At 39.4% G+C, this 16,666-nt stretch overlaps 1 protein-coding gene across 37 annotated transcripts in view; it reads left to right on the top strand.

The window, feature by feature from the left end:
• NRXN3 (neurexin 3) overlaps window positions 1-16,666 on the top strand; it is an 898,188-nt gene that overhangs the window by 315,340 nt on the left and 566,182 nt on the right. For 28 of the 37 annotated variants that reach the window (XR_011903709.1, XR_011903708.1, XR_011903707.1 and 25 more), the window contains one exon: window positions 2,467-2,493. The exons of the other annotated variants lie outside the window; for them this stretch is intronic. Coding sequence is in view for 25 of the 28 variants with exons in the window: in XM_072337915.1 (XP_072194016.1) it covers window positions 2,467-2,493 (27 nt within the window). In the remaining 3 variants the exon portion in view is untranslated. The remainder of the gene's footprint in view (window positions 1-2,466; window positions 2,494-16,666) is intronic. 37 annotated transcript variants of the gene reach the window in all.

Raw genomic sequence — 16,666 nt, 5'->3', positions numbered from 1 at the left:
AGAGTGCATCAGTGTTATCCCAGATGCAGGAGTGTGTGGCAGTGCTGGTGTAGTACCACAGGCAGATGTAGGAGCTCAGGAGCCAAGCAAGATCCTTCTGACCTAGCTGGACCAAGGCTTGTTCAGGAATTGATTATTCTGGAGCAAGCTCAGGTGTTTTTTTCTGGCACTTTATTTTGTGGCATTGCAGAGTCTGGAGATCAGATGGTACTATGATAGTTGTCAGGGCCACCCCCTCAGTGGCCTGATCTCATTATACTTTGAAATAGAAATCTACTAGTTAGGGTAAGGGCTACATTGATTTTCAGTGTGAGACATCAATCCCTTCACTCAGAGCAGCCAGTGACTTAGGAGGGAAGTTCTAGGGCATGTTGTTGTTTCAGTATTGCTTAAAACAAACAAACAAAACAATGAACACCAAAAACCACTCTGCAGAGATCAGAATCACAACAATGGCTTTAGTTTCTAAATTTGGTTAATGTTGCTGAGGACCAGCCATGTTTCCCTTTATGTCACACGTAACTGTTAAGCCCATAAATAATTCCCCTGTTCTAGCTTTATCTGCCATGATCTCATTCACTTGCAGTGAGGTTCTGGAGTCTTTCTCACTCCCTCTCTTTCAGGTTGTATAGGCAAGGGTAGCTAATTCCCCAGCATATATGTGAGACCTCCCCTTAACCCATCTAGCTGCTATATGGGATATAGCCACCACTGTATGGCGATTGTACCAATTGCTCCAGGGCTGTTTGCTCCCACTTTTCTGTTGCGGTTGACGACACATGACAAACCTAATCGCACAAAACCAAACCCAGATTTTCTCAAGGGAAGTTCTGGTAGAAAACAGATGCTTTATGGCTATGCTGTTCCTGATTGGTATACCCCTAACTCTTTATTTATAGGTCCTTACTCTTTCTCATCTTCTAAGATTGCATTTAGTTTCAGCTGCTGAAATAATTTTCCTGAGTAAACACAGATTTGGCCCAGTTAAGCAGCAAACTGCTTTCTATTTCTCGGCCATTCTGTATAATCACTCTGGGCCATATCTTTGCAATACAAACTGTATTGCATACAACAATCTCTGCTGGTCAAACCTCAGTTACCTGGGTGTCTAGTAGCATGATGCTGTTATTTCTGGCCTGATTTCCCAAGAGAAGGTCAGCATCATGCAAAATATGCAATAGCACTGATACAATAGCTTTCAAATACATTGGACACCACAGTAAAAGTTGTTCACAAGGCTGTAAGTAGTCATTTATAAATGTAAGATTCTATGGGTCATATCTTGAGATATGCTGAGCATTAGTGTGTAAAATTAAAGAAACAATGCTCAGAAGCCCTCTAGCTCAGGCTCCCACACCTCCATTCATTTTACTGTTGATTAGGCTCTACTTCATAACTCTATTTTAATTTCCATATACCCCTTCTCCTCGCTCCCTTGTCCATAACCGCTGAATGAAGCAGGGCGAGCGAAGGTTCACAGATCTGCCACTTCACTGCCCAGTTCATCTTCTCCCTGAACGTTATGAGCATTCCTTTTGATCTTAGCATTCAGGCAGCAAGGTGAGGTTGGGCTTTGAGGAACTGGCAGGGCTGAGAACCTTTGAAAGAATTCCCCATGTGCCCCACCAAGCAAAAAAACAAACCAACAACCAAAAACAATTAAAACAAAAAAAGTATTCCCAATCTCCAGAACAAACTGAAATCTGGGCTGGGCGTTCGTGCGGTTAGCTGTTTGCAAGTGGCCATTTTATGACAGGACACAACTGGGCAGTATATTAACTCTTTCCTCACCTGAATGGACAGTGTTAAATGTGCCTGTGCACATACTAAAAAGTGTTCTGGGCTGGCACAAGGGGACATGAGTATAGGGTCTGTCTTTGGGAGAGCTGGAAAGGGTTAAATATTGCACCAACAAATCTCATAAACTGATTCTACAGGTATTCTGTGTTGGACAGATGGTGTATTTATGCAATAACAATACAAACTAATTCAAAAGAATCCAAGTGTAAAGGTTGACTTCAAACTTCAAGGTTTTCTAAAAGAGAAATTACACTGGAGTATGATTTGCATTTTAAGAGAGATTTTTTTCTGTGCTTAATTATCAATTTTTTTTTCTCGTAAATCCCATCAGTTCATGGTCTGGAGTAAAAGACACTCTTAGATGCATAGTCTATAAAAATAAAGTGTTAAGTGTGGATATATATGTATATTGGTATATCTCTCTATACATATGTGTGTATATATACGTGTACGTATATATATATATTTATGTAACAAATATTTATGTAGAATATACTGTACATATACATCCACTCCTGAACTTGTACAGACTGCATATAAATATAAAATGGCCACATCTCTTTGCGTGTGTCTGTCCCCGGAAGGGTGGACTGATTGTTTTTGGATGTCTGCAGCTGTTACCTTGAAGGATGCAATTTCATCTTTCATTTATTTTTCCCCATCTAGACTGTATCAGGATAAACTGTAACGCCAGTAAGTTTTCCCTCAAGTTTCATTTTGTTCTCTTTATATATATATTAAAATAACTTTATTTTCTTTGTGGTTTTATAAACTGGTTTTCTTTTCTTTTCGTTTTCTTGCTTCTTTTTTTAAAAAAGTCTTCTGAAATTGAAGGGTTGGGTAGAATATGAAGCTGTGGGGTGGAGGGAAGTCTTCACGGTGGCTGTATGTGAAAATTTTGTGTTAGGTTTCTCCAAGGGGGAGATGAACTGTTGTTTCATAGCTTTGCAGAAGAACACCTGAAGAACCTGATGAGCTGATGTTATTTTTCACTGGTAACCTGTTGTCTTTATGAAAGCTTTTAAAGAGTCACATAAGAGTAACAACAGGTATTGTATGCACTTCTCCACTACAAAATGTCTTGTGTATTTAAAAACAAACCTCAAACTCTCATTTTACTTCAGAATGGTGACAATCTGATATTTGTTCAAAGTCATTTTTATTTTATTTGAAGAAAGAGAATTAGATCTTAGATTTCGAGGATATTATCAGAATTATTTGAGAGTCTTTAGCGTAGACTTTTACTACTCGTTGGTTTCAGCCTATAAAAGCAAAGAAAGCTGCAGATTGATAGGAAGATCATATAACCCTTGCATGAAAAATAATATTAAAAGACCATATCCAAATTTATACTGTGATTGAGCAAACAAGGTCTTGTCTTTTCTGTTTGCTTCAAAGAACTGTTCGATGTTGCTTGATGTAGGCCTCAAACTAGAGTGTTTTTCCTATTGCAGTAGGGATGGTCCTGTATGACTCAAAGCTTGTCTGCCCTTGTTAATTTCTTTTTGCTCTTCTAAGTTCAAATGCTGTATTTCAAGATGGAGTTGGCAATAGGAGAATGCATATTGAATCTATGCTGGGATTGTCAGATTTCATCCAGCAATGACAGAGGGCATTTGCATAAAAAATAGGATCTTTTTCATGTACTCTTGATGCTTAGCTACCCATAACTCTACTGAGACACATGTGCCATAATTCTTGTTTCTCTGTGTCATTTGAGCATCCATATCAGTTGCTCTGGTACCATCTGATGTTTTTGCCATAATCTTCAACTGTTAATGATAGTTTGCTATTAAAGGTTCATCAATAGGAGACTGTTTTCAGGCAGGAAATAGCTTTAGTAACAAGGGGCAAAGGTCTGGTTTTCATGCAAAGCAAAACATAGCAGTAATTGGAATAAATATATATATATAAAAAAAAAAAAAAGAGAGAGAGAGAGAATCCTATTATCAGATCTATGGGAAAACAGTCTGAATTCAATGCTTTTTGTTAGTTTCCCCATAAGCATCAAAGCATCTTGAATCATTTTGCTTCCATGCATTTTTAATACATGAGGCTGCTGCATTTTTAAAGAGACTTCCTCTGAAGGTTGATGATTATTTATTTATTTAAAAACACTTTGGATTTTCCTAATTTATTTTTTATGATACTTTGCCTAAAATGAACAACCCCTCTCCTATTCCCTCCAACACCTTGCTTTGTTGCTGTGTGTTGTGATGACTCAGGTCATCTGCTCTCCTTTCTGGAAGAAAACCTGCTGGGACTTGATTGATGGAAAACTGTAAATCTTTGTATGAATAAAATATAGTTGGACAAGAATATGACACTGTAGCCATTCTCGTAGGCATGCTGATTTGTGTGTGGCACATTTACTTGTGAAGAGCGAATTAGCAACGTGTGCAGATATGTTTGCCCACATCTGTTGAAATAGGTAGAAGTGTTTTAAATTAACTCGATGAATAGGGTTACCAGTCAGTTGAAGAAGTTCAGTCAGTCATCACTGCTAACTGAATGCAAGGATTATAAAACAAAACTACTTTTGGGATCTCACGGCATTTGCTAGCTTTCTAGCAAGATCACAGCAAACACTGAAGCTCATGTTATTTGGGAGGAATCTAGTATATTCCATCAGGTAAGCATTTAGTTTTCAATATGTATTTGCTCTTAATTTTCATTGGAAAGTATTAGAGATTTTTGTTTGCATATCTTTGGCATATCATAAACTTGATATCAAATACTGTTTTCCATAATTTCATTTCTTCTTATCCTGGCTTTGTTTTTCATCACTGTCATATCTCACAGTTCTGGAATGGGAAACTGACAGTGTCCAAAAAAAAAAAAAAAGGAATAGTTTTTACTTCCTCTGAATTTATTTTAGTACTGATTTCATTCCCTCCCTTCACTCTTGTAGTTTCCTGTGCTGATCTTGTCTGTTTCTGCACACTGACAGAGTTTGAATTTAGAGGGCCACAACAGTGCATTTGCTTAACACAGATATAACCGGACAGTAACTCTCTTTCCTCTTAGTGTAAAATCAGCATAACCAAAAATAGGATCAGTGTCCCAGAATAGGCTGTGAAGATGCACTGAATGACTCTTCAATGTAGTGCAGATATAATGGATTGTTACACTTTGTTTGCTGGATTTATGGGAAAAATAAGCATAGACTAAAAACCTCTGTATTTTTGCATACTTTTTTTTTTTTTTTTTTTAAATAGGATTTCCCAAAGAAAGAATCCACCTCCTGTAAACTAGTTCCTGAAATGTGAAGGTTGCTCTGGAAGAAATGTGTTCTGTTTTATTATGTTGACCTATGATGTCAGAGGCAGTTGTTGGCTATATGGCAGTAAAGGTTGAAACTTCCCACCAAAAAATCCCATTACATGTTGTTGCTGTGTGACAAATGGCAGAAGAGGGGCAGTTTGACAGAATGGTGTCTGAGAGGGAAGTGTGTATGAAACAAAAGTCTGTCATGGGATCTCCCCACCTGAAAAAAAAGGCACTCATTGACATTCATCAATGCTTGTTGAATATTTATGGAGACCAAGCGGTGGATGTGAGCACAGTGAGGTGATGGGTGGTGCATTTCAGCAGTGGTGACAGTGATAAGAAAGACAAGCCATTTTCTGTACTGCGATTCAGATTGTGATGAGCATGGCTCATCATCTCTTATTCATCACTGGCAAAAATATACAGGTAATAGTGGTGTCTGTTGAAGATTGTGTTTTGTAGCTGAGCATTTGCTCTATCAAATAGAGTTGTGCTATTTGTATCTGTTGTATTTTCCATGAATAGAAATAGGAGGCATTACTTTAGGAACAACCTTTGCATATAGCTCACTTCAAAGAAAGTTAGGGTTGTTGTGATAAGTTTATACTTTGTGTCTTGCTAGCTGGTACACTCATTTTTTGTCAGATCTTTGATGATACTACTTTACTTTATTCTCTTTCTCAGTGACAAACTCCAGCTTCATGGATGGCTGGACTGGGTAATCCTGTGGATTTTTTCCAGCCTAGTTGATTCTATGATTCTATGTCAGTCCAAAAGGGATAGTTTTCAGATTTTTTCTAAATGTTAAGTACAGAGGCTGTGTATGCTACGAATTCACTAACTTTGGGAAATGTCTTCAGTTCGTATTGTGTCTAGTATATTCTTTGTATTCTTTTTCTTGATTCAGTTCTCTCTACTTCTTCCAAAACTTTTATGTGGCACAATATTAGTCACAGTCACATAGTTCGACACTGCCTTTATGGGAGATTTGCTCTTCCAAAAGCAGCAGCCTTTGAGACAGTATTTTTGTCTTCTTGCTTGTTATTTCATAATGAGCCTTTTCTTCTCAGTAAGGAAGCCTGCCATACAAGCCATTACCTATTTTCACGTGCCTCATGAAACCTCAGAAAATCCCGATTCTCTTTTCTTAGCTATTGCTAAAAGCAAAAATGGAAGAGGGTGAAAAATCACAGTCCCATCACTGCTAGTTGATCTAGATCTACAGACACAGGTCTGTATGGGGTCCTACAGCACATTGTTTCAGATCCAGGCAATTTTGGAATGATTTTTAACAATAGAAGACTGCTTGTTCTTCCCATTCAGTTGCTGTGCTTACTGTATTTAGATCCTTAATGCAGTGGTAATGTTTCATTTAAATAAGTGCTACTGTAACAACATAAAATATGAACCTAAAATGAGGAACTCTCTGGGAAAGGTTTAAAGGTTTTTTCTTTTATTTTTTTCTTCCCATCATCACAAGTAAATAGGAAGCCATACTAACTCTAATCTAATCAAAATGTTATAAAAACAAGTGCACTTATCTGATTCTTAGGGATGTTGCTGTCATTTTAATAAAAGCTTAATAGTGCTCTAACATGAAAACATTATTTGGAAAGTGAAGAGGTGTGATTAAGCATACACATCATGTTTGCGACTCTAGTATCTACTAATGCCATTTAAATGTTATCAGGAAGAAATGAATGCTTACACAGCCTGAAAAGTGACAAGTTGTTAGTATGTCATAGTGTAGCAGTGAAAGCAAACGTCGTGTCTGTCACATCTGTTACAGGTTAGCTGGGAACATTCTCACCTTATAGAAGTCTCAGACTCAAGGCACCGCTCTGGCCTTGTACTGCTGGTGCACTGTTAGTTAGGAAGAGAGCAAGCCTGTCTTCAGAAGACTTTTCCTTCAGACAGACAATCAAACAGCAGCCCTCTCAGATATTTTGGCAGATGATTAACTATGAATTCTGTTAGGAATATAAACCATGAGAGACGTAGAGTTGCTGCTGCTTCATGATCCCAGTTCCATAGTAGCAAGGCTGAAGAAGCATTCCCAGCAGGGACATTCATACAAAACATGCAAATTCATTATATGTGTGTGTGTGTGTGTGTGTGTGTGTGTGCGTGTGCGTGTATGTGTTCACATGTACATGGCCAGCCACACAGGTCACAGATAGGCACTCCGAGCACCCACAGGAACATAGGGAGCACCAACAGTCTCGTTCTGCTCCCATCTCTTTTTGGACAGGATGGAATTTAAGTAGGGAGATATGGTCTATGGTCTCTACTCTATGAGATAGAGTCTCATCACTAGCAAATCTTTCTTCCTCGTTGTAGCTAATAGAAAGCAAAGTGTATATTCTCAAACTTGATTGATTAAAGTCTACTTTGAGTCACCGGGGGGAAAACAACCTCTTGACTTAAACTGTCAACTCAAAGGTTGTTTGGTACAGAGTGAAGCAGTGCTCCTGAGTTGTTTTTTAAATGATATCAGCAAAATCCCTGCGGTTACCAATTGCAGTGGAAAGAACATGTCACCTGGAGCTTTGTTGTGCATGGTGATCTTCTATCTGGGTGAGAGGCAAAAGGTGGAGAGCATATAAGAAGCTGCTGTGCTCTGTGGCTGTCTAGACAACATGTCTTCTGTAGATTAGATTGCATAATTAATTGCTAGAAAATCCACTTTGTTCCTTCTTTCAAAGAAAATTGGCACAAAACTGAAGACTCATGCTTTAGGATCTGTGAGGAAGAGAGTGTTTTGTATGTGATTAATTTTGTCTGAGAACAACAGAGAGAGCATCTCTTATGAGACTCTGAATAGTCAAAAAGAAAAGCAGACGCTAATCAGCACAGACACTGCTTGCTATGTTGGGTGCTGCCTTATCAGTAAATTTTAAGCCAAATCAGTGAGCCTTAACATTCAGTGCATGCTGGATAAGGAGTGACTGGTAAAGAGGCTCGAGTAATTTGTATTATTGGGTGCAGAAGACTTTGTGTTATGAATGCGAGATTTTCTCCATGTCTTTAATTCCCCTCATCCAGGGCCACGAAGATCAAGGTTTTGCTATAGCATAATTCATTTTTACAGTCAAAAAACACATTGATTGTATCACAAGGTGCCTGCATCCCACAATATTTTACCTCTGGGCTGTGAATGCAAGGCAGTCCATGTTGTCAGACTTCAGTGAGCCCCGGCTCTTAGTTCACAGCAGTTAGCCTTCATCATCAAGCTAACATTGTCATGTCCTTAGAAGGGCTCTAGTCTGATGCTTCCCTTCTGGTGCACAGGGAGAGATCTTCAGCAGATCTTCAAAGGTCATAAATTTAGAGAGACAACACTGTTTAGAGCAGAACTGGGTGCAATGCTTTCTGTGTTATTTTTAACTAAATTGGTGGGGTAGGACCTGATGAGAAAGAAAAATTAACCTTGGAAACTCAGCAGTCATCTGTCAGGAATCAATGACCTGATTTTGGAAAACAGCGATACCAGTTTACTGATTATTTTTCCCACCACAGGAGCTTTTCTTGGTTCCTCTTCACTTCATGAAAGATTGTTAGTTAGCGTGCTGTACATTTTTATACACACAGGTTTTAATTCCTGTAGCCTCTGACCCCTTTTCATGGGATTACAGCTAAAATTAGAGCTGATGCATAGGGGGAAGAGTGAAAACATCTGTACAAAATCATTCTGTCAGTTACTAAGGTAGCTACTGATTACTTAATATTAAACATTTCAATTAAATATTGGAATTCTGAGTTTTATAACAGATCATGAAATAGGCAACAGTTGGGCCTTTTTATTTTTGTATTTTTTCCAAAGCAGAAAGATGCCCTGAATGAACCTTAGGGTAACTTGGTAAAAAGTTCTTCGGTAGGAAATTTTTTGCAGTCATGTGAGGCTCCGTTTTATTTTAATGCTTCATTAGTTGCTTGTAGCACAGTTTACTCTTACCTTTATTATTATTATTATGATATGAATTTCCTTTGTCATGTCTGTTTATGGAAATCAGGAAGACTTGCTTCTTTCCTGTTGCCATGTTTGCAGAATCTCGATCAGGGCGTCTGTGGAAAAAAAGGCTTTAATAGAAAAGCTTCTGCATGTCTCAATTTGTTATTTTTCCACTTTATTTGTACAAATTTATTTGTGTTGCTTTCAGATGAACTGTCATCCCCTGAATTTGCCCCAGTGTTGTGGCTTAACCCTGGTAGGCAGCTAAGCAGTGAATAGCTGCTTGTTCAGTCTTCCCTCTCAGGATGGTGGAAAGAACTTGAACAAAAGTGAGAAGTCCCATGGGTTGAGGAAAAAAAAAGATGGAGGAATAAAATCCACTGCAAAACAAAGGAAAACAAAAGCAATTTCTTACCACCAGCAAACCAATACCTTGAGCAAGTCCCTGAGCTCTGGTAACCCCTGGCAAACTCTGCTCTCCACCTGTTTTATTGCTGAGCACAATGACAAACTATATGGTATGGAATATTACTCTGGTCAGTTTGGGTCAGCTGTCCCAGCTGTGTTCCCTCCCAGCCTTTTTGATAGGCCAGCTTACTTGCTGAGGTGAAGAAGAGTGAGAAAAAAAAGGGCCTTGACATTGTGTAAATACTGTTCACCAGCAGCAAAAACATTGGTGTGTTATCAGCACAGTTTTGGCTTTGAATACAAAGCTCAGTTCTGTAAGTCCTGCTATGAAGAAAGCTAACACTCCCAGTCAGAGCCTGTGCAACTGAGTGTGGCTGTAGCCCTCCATGTTTGTGGATATCATATTATTTGGCCAAAAAGTCATTGCTTTTGCTGCCTCAAATTGAAATAGAAGAACAGAAATGTAATACAAGCTCTCTAGATGTCAAATGTTTGTTGTTGTTGATGATGATGTCTTTTGTTTGTTTCACTGATTTTTCTTTTCCTGCTCAAGATACTGGATATGAGGAAACTCGCAGTGTGAGTGGCAGTGTCAGGTAGTACTGTGTAGTCAGTATTGCTTTCAGGATTAAGATGTGTCAAGCTGTTGACTATCTTAAAAGCAAACAATAACTGTATTAGGACAGAAATATTAGATAGTGTTTACAGAGATGAATAGTGAGAGGTCTGAGTTATCTCTCCATATGAGGAGATCTGGTATGCATTACAGCTCTTGTGCTGTGCACCTCTTGAAGCAGTGACTGCAGCTATCTTGGGCTGTGACCCATCTTATTTTACCTATGTTTTGCATTGCATGGCTCTGGCTAAAGATGATGCTGGTAGAAAATTTCTGTCAGGGAGCACAGAACTACAATTTCACAAAGGTGCTGGAGGAGTAAGGGATAATTTCGCTTTAGAAATATCCTTCAGTGCACTATGTTTGACCACTGATTTACCTGTAAAGAGCCAGTCAAAGATGAGCTGTGGATTTACAGTTTCTCTGTGGAAGAAACACCTTAGAAATATTTACTGTGTGTGCAGGGACTGAATGAATGACAGAGAACAAGAACCCTTTTCCTCCCAGAAGAAGTCCCACTTGTTTGAGTTGGTGCAGCCTGGTGATGTGTAATGTATATATAAGGATTGTGATTGAGTTGCTCTCACTTCTCAAAAAACATACCATGAGCAAACATTTTGAAAGCTCTGTCTTCATTCTTGTTTGCATAACTTCTAGTCCTCTAGTGAAAAGCTGACTCTTGAGATTTCAGGACCAAGGAAAAAGTTGTGGGCTTCTTGCTTCTCCCATGCAAAGAGAATATTTGACTTCTGATACTTTAAGGAGTCTGGTAAAGATGCCACAGATGTGTTTGATCAGCAGTGAAGAATTTTTATATCACCATAAACCATTATCTAGCTAGTGAATAATGCAATATGCTGAACATTTTCATTCCAAATGTGAAAAGTTAGGAAGCCTGAGAGAAATTCTCAAATCATTTTCACGGTTAAATTTCTTTTGACTTGTATCACTCCAGTGGCTGCTGTATTAAACAGTCATGCGTGCACACTTCATTATGGCAAAATAGATTTTCCTCCTGGTGGATTTCACAGTATCCAGGCCTGATCAGGAATGGGAGGCCAAATCACTGGGTAGAGTTCTAGTCATCCAAGGGTATCTTGATATTTTTGTTTGCTTGTGAATGTGAAGTAGAGAATGACTGGCAAACTTGAAGGGGAAAAAAGTAACGGTTCCACTGTATGTTAGAGAACTATTAGCGTGCCACCATCATTTGATCTGTTGTTTTCTTTTTCTCCCATTCTTTTTGAAGGTAAAACTCATTTGAGTTCAATCTGCTATTTAAAACTGATATTGGGAAGTAGAAATATTTCAACTTTAATACAAAAAAAATGAAGGGGAAAAGTATATTTATGGATGTTGTGGCTTTGTAATTTGGGTCGTGTTGCTATTCCACATCAGTACATCATGTGGGATAATGGGAGTTAAGGAGACAAGTTTTTTCTTTCTTTCTTTCTCTTTTCTGTGGACTGCCTTAAATGGGCATGGGGGGAGGGAAGCGGCACCGGAGGGAAAGTCGGGAAGGGGAAGGGGTTTTGCCGGGTTCCCTGTGAGAAGACAGCGTAGTTGGAACCTTCCCGCCTCCCACAGCCTGCCGGTGAGATTTGGACTTGTTTTTCTCCTTGTTGAAACTCTCTCGTTGTTCTTTAGTGTCACTGGGTTCATTAAACAGCCGTTAGTTCTCAGATCGTTTATTTTTTCCCTTCTAGACCCATTCGCAATCTCCCTTCCCTTTCCCTCTCTCAGAGCGCACGTGGCCGGGCCGCGACGCGCCTCACCGCGCTTTTAGAGAGGGGAGGTATTTTGTTCCTTCTCCCCCCGGGTTTGTGTCCGCTGTCATGGAGTGAGCTTTGGAGAGAGAACTCCGTGACAGTAGAATACAGCTGAGATTTTTGGAAGCCGGTATGCAGTTGACCAAACCACCTAGTGGTAGTTATCACTGCAATGTAACAGTAGTTGCATATAACACAGTTCTATTGCTACTATAGTGTGTTCCGCCAGCTCCGTGCTTTGTTTTAGAAGTTTCTAATTTATTATGACAATTTGGTTGAATGGGAATACATTTAAGTAAATTGCTTCCTAAGACAACATGGTTGAAGGCAATGGCAATGAAGTTGATAGGTTTTCATTGAGGTCAAAACTTAACTATAGTTTTTCTCACTTGTCACAATTTGTGTCATTTCAAAAGTGTTCAAATGCAACAGAACAAATAAAGCAGCATCAAAACTATGTGAAAACACAGATCTTCTTTTTCATTTTGTATAGATCTCATGCAGCTTGCTTTCCTGAAAGAGCAGGAAAGTTTGGCAAGTCTTCAGGGCTTTCCCTGCCTATGCAGCTGGATCTCAAGCTTCCAGCTTAGCACACCCCCACAGTGGTATTTGATGCAAGTGCTTACATGCAGGGTGATCCCTCCAGCTGCGCAGCAGCACTTTGCTAAGAATACTGTGTCCAGCAGGGCTGTGTTGATAGTCGTCCGTGACTCCACCTATGAATGCCCGCTTTAGTTCCCAGTTAACGCGAATTTTCCTCTCTCGTTGTTCGTCGCTGCTGCGGAGGGGACTGAGCACCACCTTGTGGTAGTCTGTTCTCAGTTCATGTGCTGAGCAGTTTAAATATACATCTACAAAGTAGCGTTGTGATCACTTTGTGTTTGTTTTGTGGGTTTTATGTTGCTTTTTTGCACAAATGCTTTTCACGCCCCTTCTGAAAGTTTTGGAGATGTGTTCAGAGTGCAGTGTGGAAGGTAACTTGGAAGAAGGTTCTGTTCATTGGCAGATCTGTGTACAAAGATGTTGAATGTAAATGGGTTCTGGACATAAGCACTGGGCTACTATATCAGTTATACTCTGTAGGCAGTGAGTGTGGACAGTATCACAGGACAGTGCTAATCAGCACAGAAAACAGCTGCATGCTGTGCTTCTGTGCATGTAGAAGAGGAGATGGAGGGATAACCAGCGTGGCTTCACCAAGGAAAAGTGTACCCTCAGCAAGTTTGTGCATGATACCAAGCTGTGTGGTGCAGCTGGCATGCTTGAGGGATGGGATGCCATTCAGAGAGACCTAGACAGGCTCAAGCAGTGAGCCCAGGTCAGCTTTATGAGGTTCAACAAATGCAAATGCAAGATCTTGCATCTGGCTTGTGGCAACCTCTGCTATCAGTACAAGCTGGGGAATGAAAGAATTGAGTACTGACCTGCCAAAAAGGAGTTGGCAGTACTAGTGGATGGTAATCTGGATGTGAACCAGCAGTGTGCCCTCACAGCTCAGAAAGCTGACTGTATCCTGAGCTGTGTCAAAAGAAGCATGGCCAGCAGGTCAGGGGAGGTGATCTTGCCTTCTACTGTACCTCACCTGGGGTACTGCGTCCAGATGTGGAGTCCTCAGTGTTGGAGAGACATGGACCTGTAGGAGCACGTCCAAAGAGCGCCACAAAAGTGATCCAAGGGGTGGAACATCTTCCATGTGAGTCAGGCTGGATGGGGCTCTAAGGAACTTGACCTATCTGTGCATGTCCCTGTTCATTGCAGGGAATTGGACTAGATAGTCTTTAAGGGTCCTTTCCAACTGAAAGGGTGCTATGATTCTATGAACTATAGTATTTCATTACCAGTGATAAAGCTAAGGTCAGTTTTGAGGTAATAAGAAAATTGTGCTTGTATAAATGTGCCCCAAATGTTCTTACTAAAATATATCGAATAGCTGTAGGAAAGTTTAACATCTGATATTGGAAGCTTCACGGAATACAGAACTACTATTTTTTCTAAAACTTCTTATAAATACATGGATAATCTCTTGCAATGCAAACAGCCTAGAGTGGATTTGGGGTAGGCAACAGGTAAGTAGGATAGGAAAAGAGGACAAAAAATTAATAAACCCATCTATAAGAAAAAACATGAGTTATATTTGCATAGGTGATAGTTAGGCACTCATGACCATTTGGCTGAGAGTTCAGAAAAGGGGATAACAGTGGTTAAGTACTGGAATGCCTTAGTTTAAGGTAAAAGCTTTAAAAGCACATTAACCCAGACTTGACCATAACAGACTATAGCAGCCACATGTGTATACAGAGACTGATAAAAGCTGAGGGTAGTGCCTGGAATGCATGATGTTACAGTAAACTCAAACCCTCAGGTTAAGGCATTGAAACCTGAGAAATAATGAACAGGAGTAATTAAGCAAATATAGAAGTCTTAGGTTAATATTATAATTGTATCTGCCATTCATTTTATAACCAAAACCTTGGCTTGAAACCTCTAGAAGATCTTGTGCTTTGTTTTACCATTAACCTTCTTTGACATTGTCTGAGTTGGGTCAAGTTAAGTGCAAGAAATCTGTTTGTTTTACCACCATACAAACAGTGACTTTGAATTGGGTCTTTTGCTTCCATGATTGCTGGAACCACGTTACTCAATAGTCAACTCCATTTGTCAGTTAAGACATTTTTTTTTTTTTTTTCTGCTTAAGATGTAACATGCAGAGGCTGAGAGGACAGTCAGCTTGTGTTGACTTTGACAAGGTTTTGGAAGCTCAGCGTTTGTGAAGGATCAAACTGTAAGGCTCTTAGGCAGTTCTTACGAGGTCTGGTAGCAAGTACTAAAGGGAAGTTTTCAGAACTGTAAATCATAGAATCATAGAATCATAGAATTACTCAGGTTGGAAAAGACCTTGAAGATCATCAAGTCCAACTGCAGCCTAACCAGTAGCCTATCTCTTAAAAAACAACCACAAAACAATACTACAACAACAAACCTCTGCTAAATCATATCCCTGAGTACCACATCCAAACGGCTCTTAAACACATCCAGGGATGGCGATTCAACCACCTCCTTGGGGAGCCCATTCCAGTACCTAACCACCCTTTCTGTAAAGAAGTTCTTTCTAATATCCAACCTAAACTTGCCCTGGCGCAACTTGAGGCCATTTCCCCTCGTCCTGTCACAAGTCAGTAGTGAGAAGAGACCTGCCCCACTCTCACTGTAATATGTAAATATGGCAAGTGGGAGATAATGTATTGCTTTTTTCCTGTTATGAAGTAAATGAGGTAATTGCAAGACTCCCTAGACAGATCATGTCTTCACGTGGACAAATGCATAGAAGTTTTTACCTAAGTAGAATGCAGTGTACCTAATGGATTGTGTTTTCCCATGGGATTTAATTGCCACAACCTGAAAAATTAATTAGTCTGAGAAGATTGACGCTCTCAGTTACATTGCTTTAAATAAATAAAAAAAAAAAAGTGTATTTTAACTTGTTACAGATTTACCTCTGGAGATCAACACGATGTTTGTATTTGACATCTAAATATAAAAGTGTTTTCTTGTGAGATTTCTTTAATTATCATTTTCCTTTTTTTGTGTGGAAATGGTAGCTTTATCTGTCATCAAGCAAGGTAATATATTATTTCATTTTGGCATCTTTTGTCACAGCACAAAAAAAAAAAAAAAAAAAAAAAAAAAGATATTTGGTTCTATTTTACAGTGAGATGAAATTAAAAATCCTTTCTTAGGAATTCTTAGGTATGTTTTCATCCTTGGAGTATTATTTTGTGCTGATGATTTAGTCCTTAGGAGACTGCAGTAGTGGTGGCATTGCTATCCCCAGAGAATTAATGAAGGACAGAGCATGAAGTCATTTCATGCAGAAACAGTAGCAGTGACATTATGGGCTTTCAGCCCAGCCCTTGCACAGTACCATTATCTGAGCACTTTTGGCACTAAGGGGAAGCTTTGTTGTGGCTTTTCAGCTCTGCTGCTTGACAATTTTTAGTAGAGGTGAAAGTCTGAGTGCAGCGAAAGATTATACATATTTACTTATTGTGCTACGTTATTGCACAGGTATTGGAGGGGTCCAGCTTGTACTTGTGTGAAATGTACTTGTGAATTTATTTCCATAGTTCCAGGGCTCTTTGGCCAGGAAAGTCATGAAACTTCAATAGAACTATTGTAAAACATGGGTTTTTGTGAGGGAATGTGAAAAGAGAATCGAAGGAGAGATTTCCTGAGCGTATTGAAACTAAATCTCAAGATGAGCTTTTTCTAAAGAAAAATGATCTGAAGCACTAACAAAATTCTTAGCATATGGTTTCCACGGCTACACATACAGAATTGAAACAAAACCAGGCCTTATTCCCTAGGATTCAAAGATTGTACAGAAGTTTAAGTCTGCTTTAACTGTCTCAAAGTGAAGCAAATCTCACTAAGGATAATTAAATGTTACTGAGGGTCCTACACTTCTTGCAAGCTCTGAGAATTCTCTCTGTAGCTTCTAAGATCTCCACAACGGATAGTGACTGCATCTAACATCCCAGATATCACCCCTCCCCAAATCCTACCTCGCTTCCACTGTGTTGTGCAATGATCAGCCTTTACACGTTCACAGACAGGGGAGACTGTAATATTTGTATTAAGAAGGGATGAAGATGCTCAGAACATCAGTTTAAACAGGTGAACCAATTCACATCAAGAAACCTGATGCCTATTCTAAAGTCATAAAATTACCAGTATGTTGACGTAATACGTATGTAGTTCAGCCAACTTCTTGATGCTCTCAGAGCAAAGGACATTCCCTTCTCTATTTTCATGCTATGCATCTCTGTTCTGGACATGGAAAATCCTGGTTTC

This window comes from Excalfactoria chinensis, chromosome 5 (genome assembly GCF_039878825.1).
Source record: "Excalfactoria chinensis isolate bCotChi1 chromosome 5, bCotChi1.hap2, whole genome shotgun sequence".
NCBI classification, from domain to species: Eukaryota; Metazoa; Chordata; class Aves; order Galliformes; family Phasianidae; genus Excalfactoria; species Excalfactoria chinensis.
The sequence above is the reverse complement of the archived record's forward strand: the minus strand, read 5'-3'. Positions and strand labels throughout refer to the sequence as shown.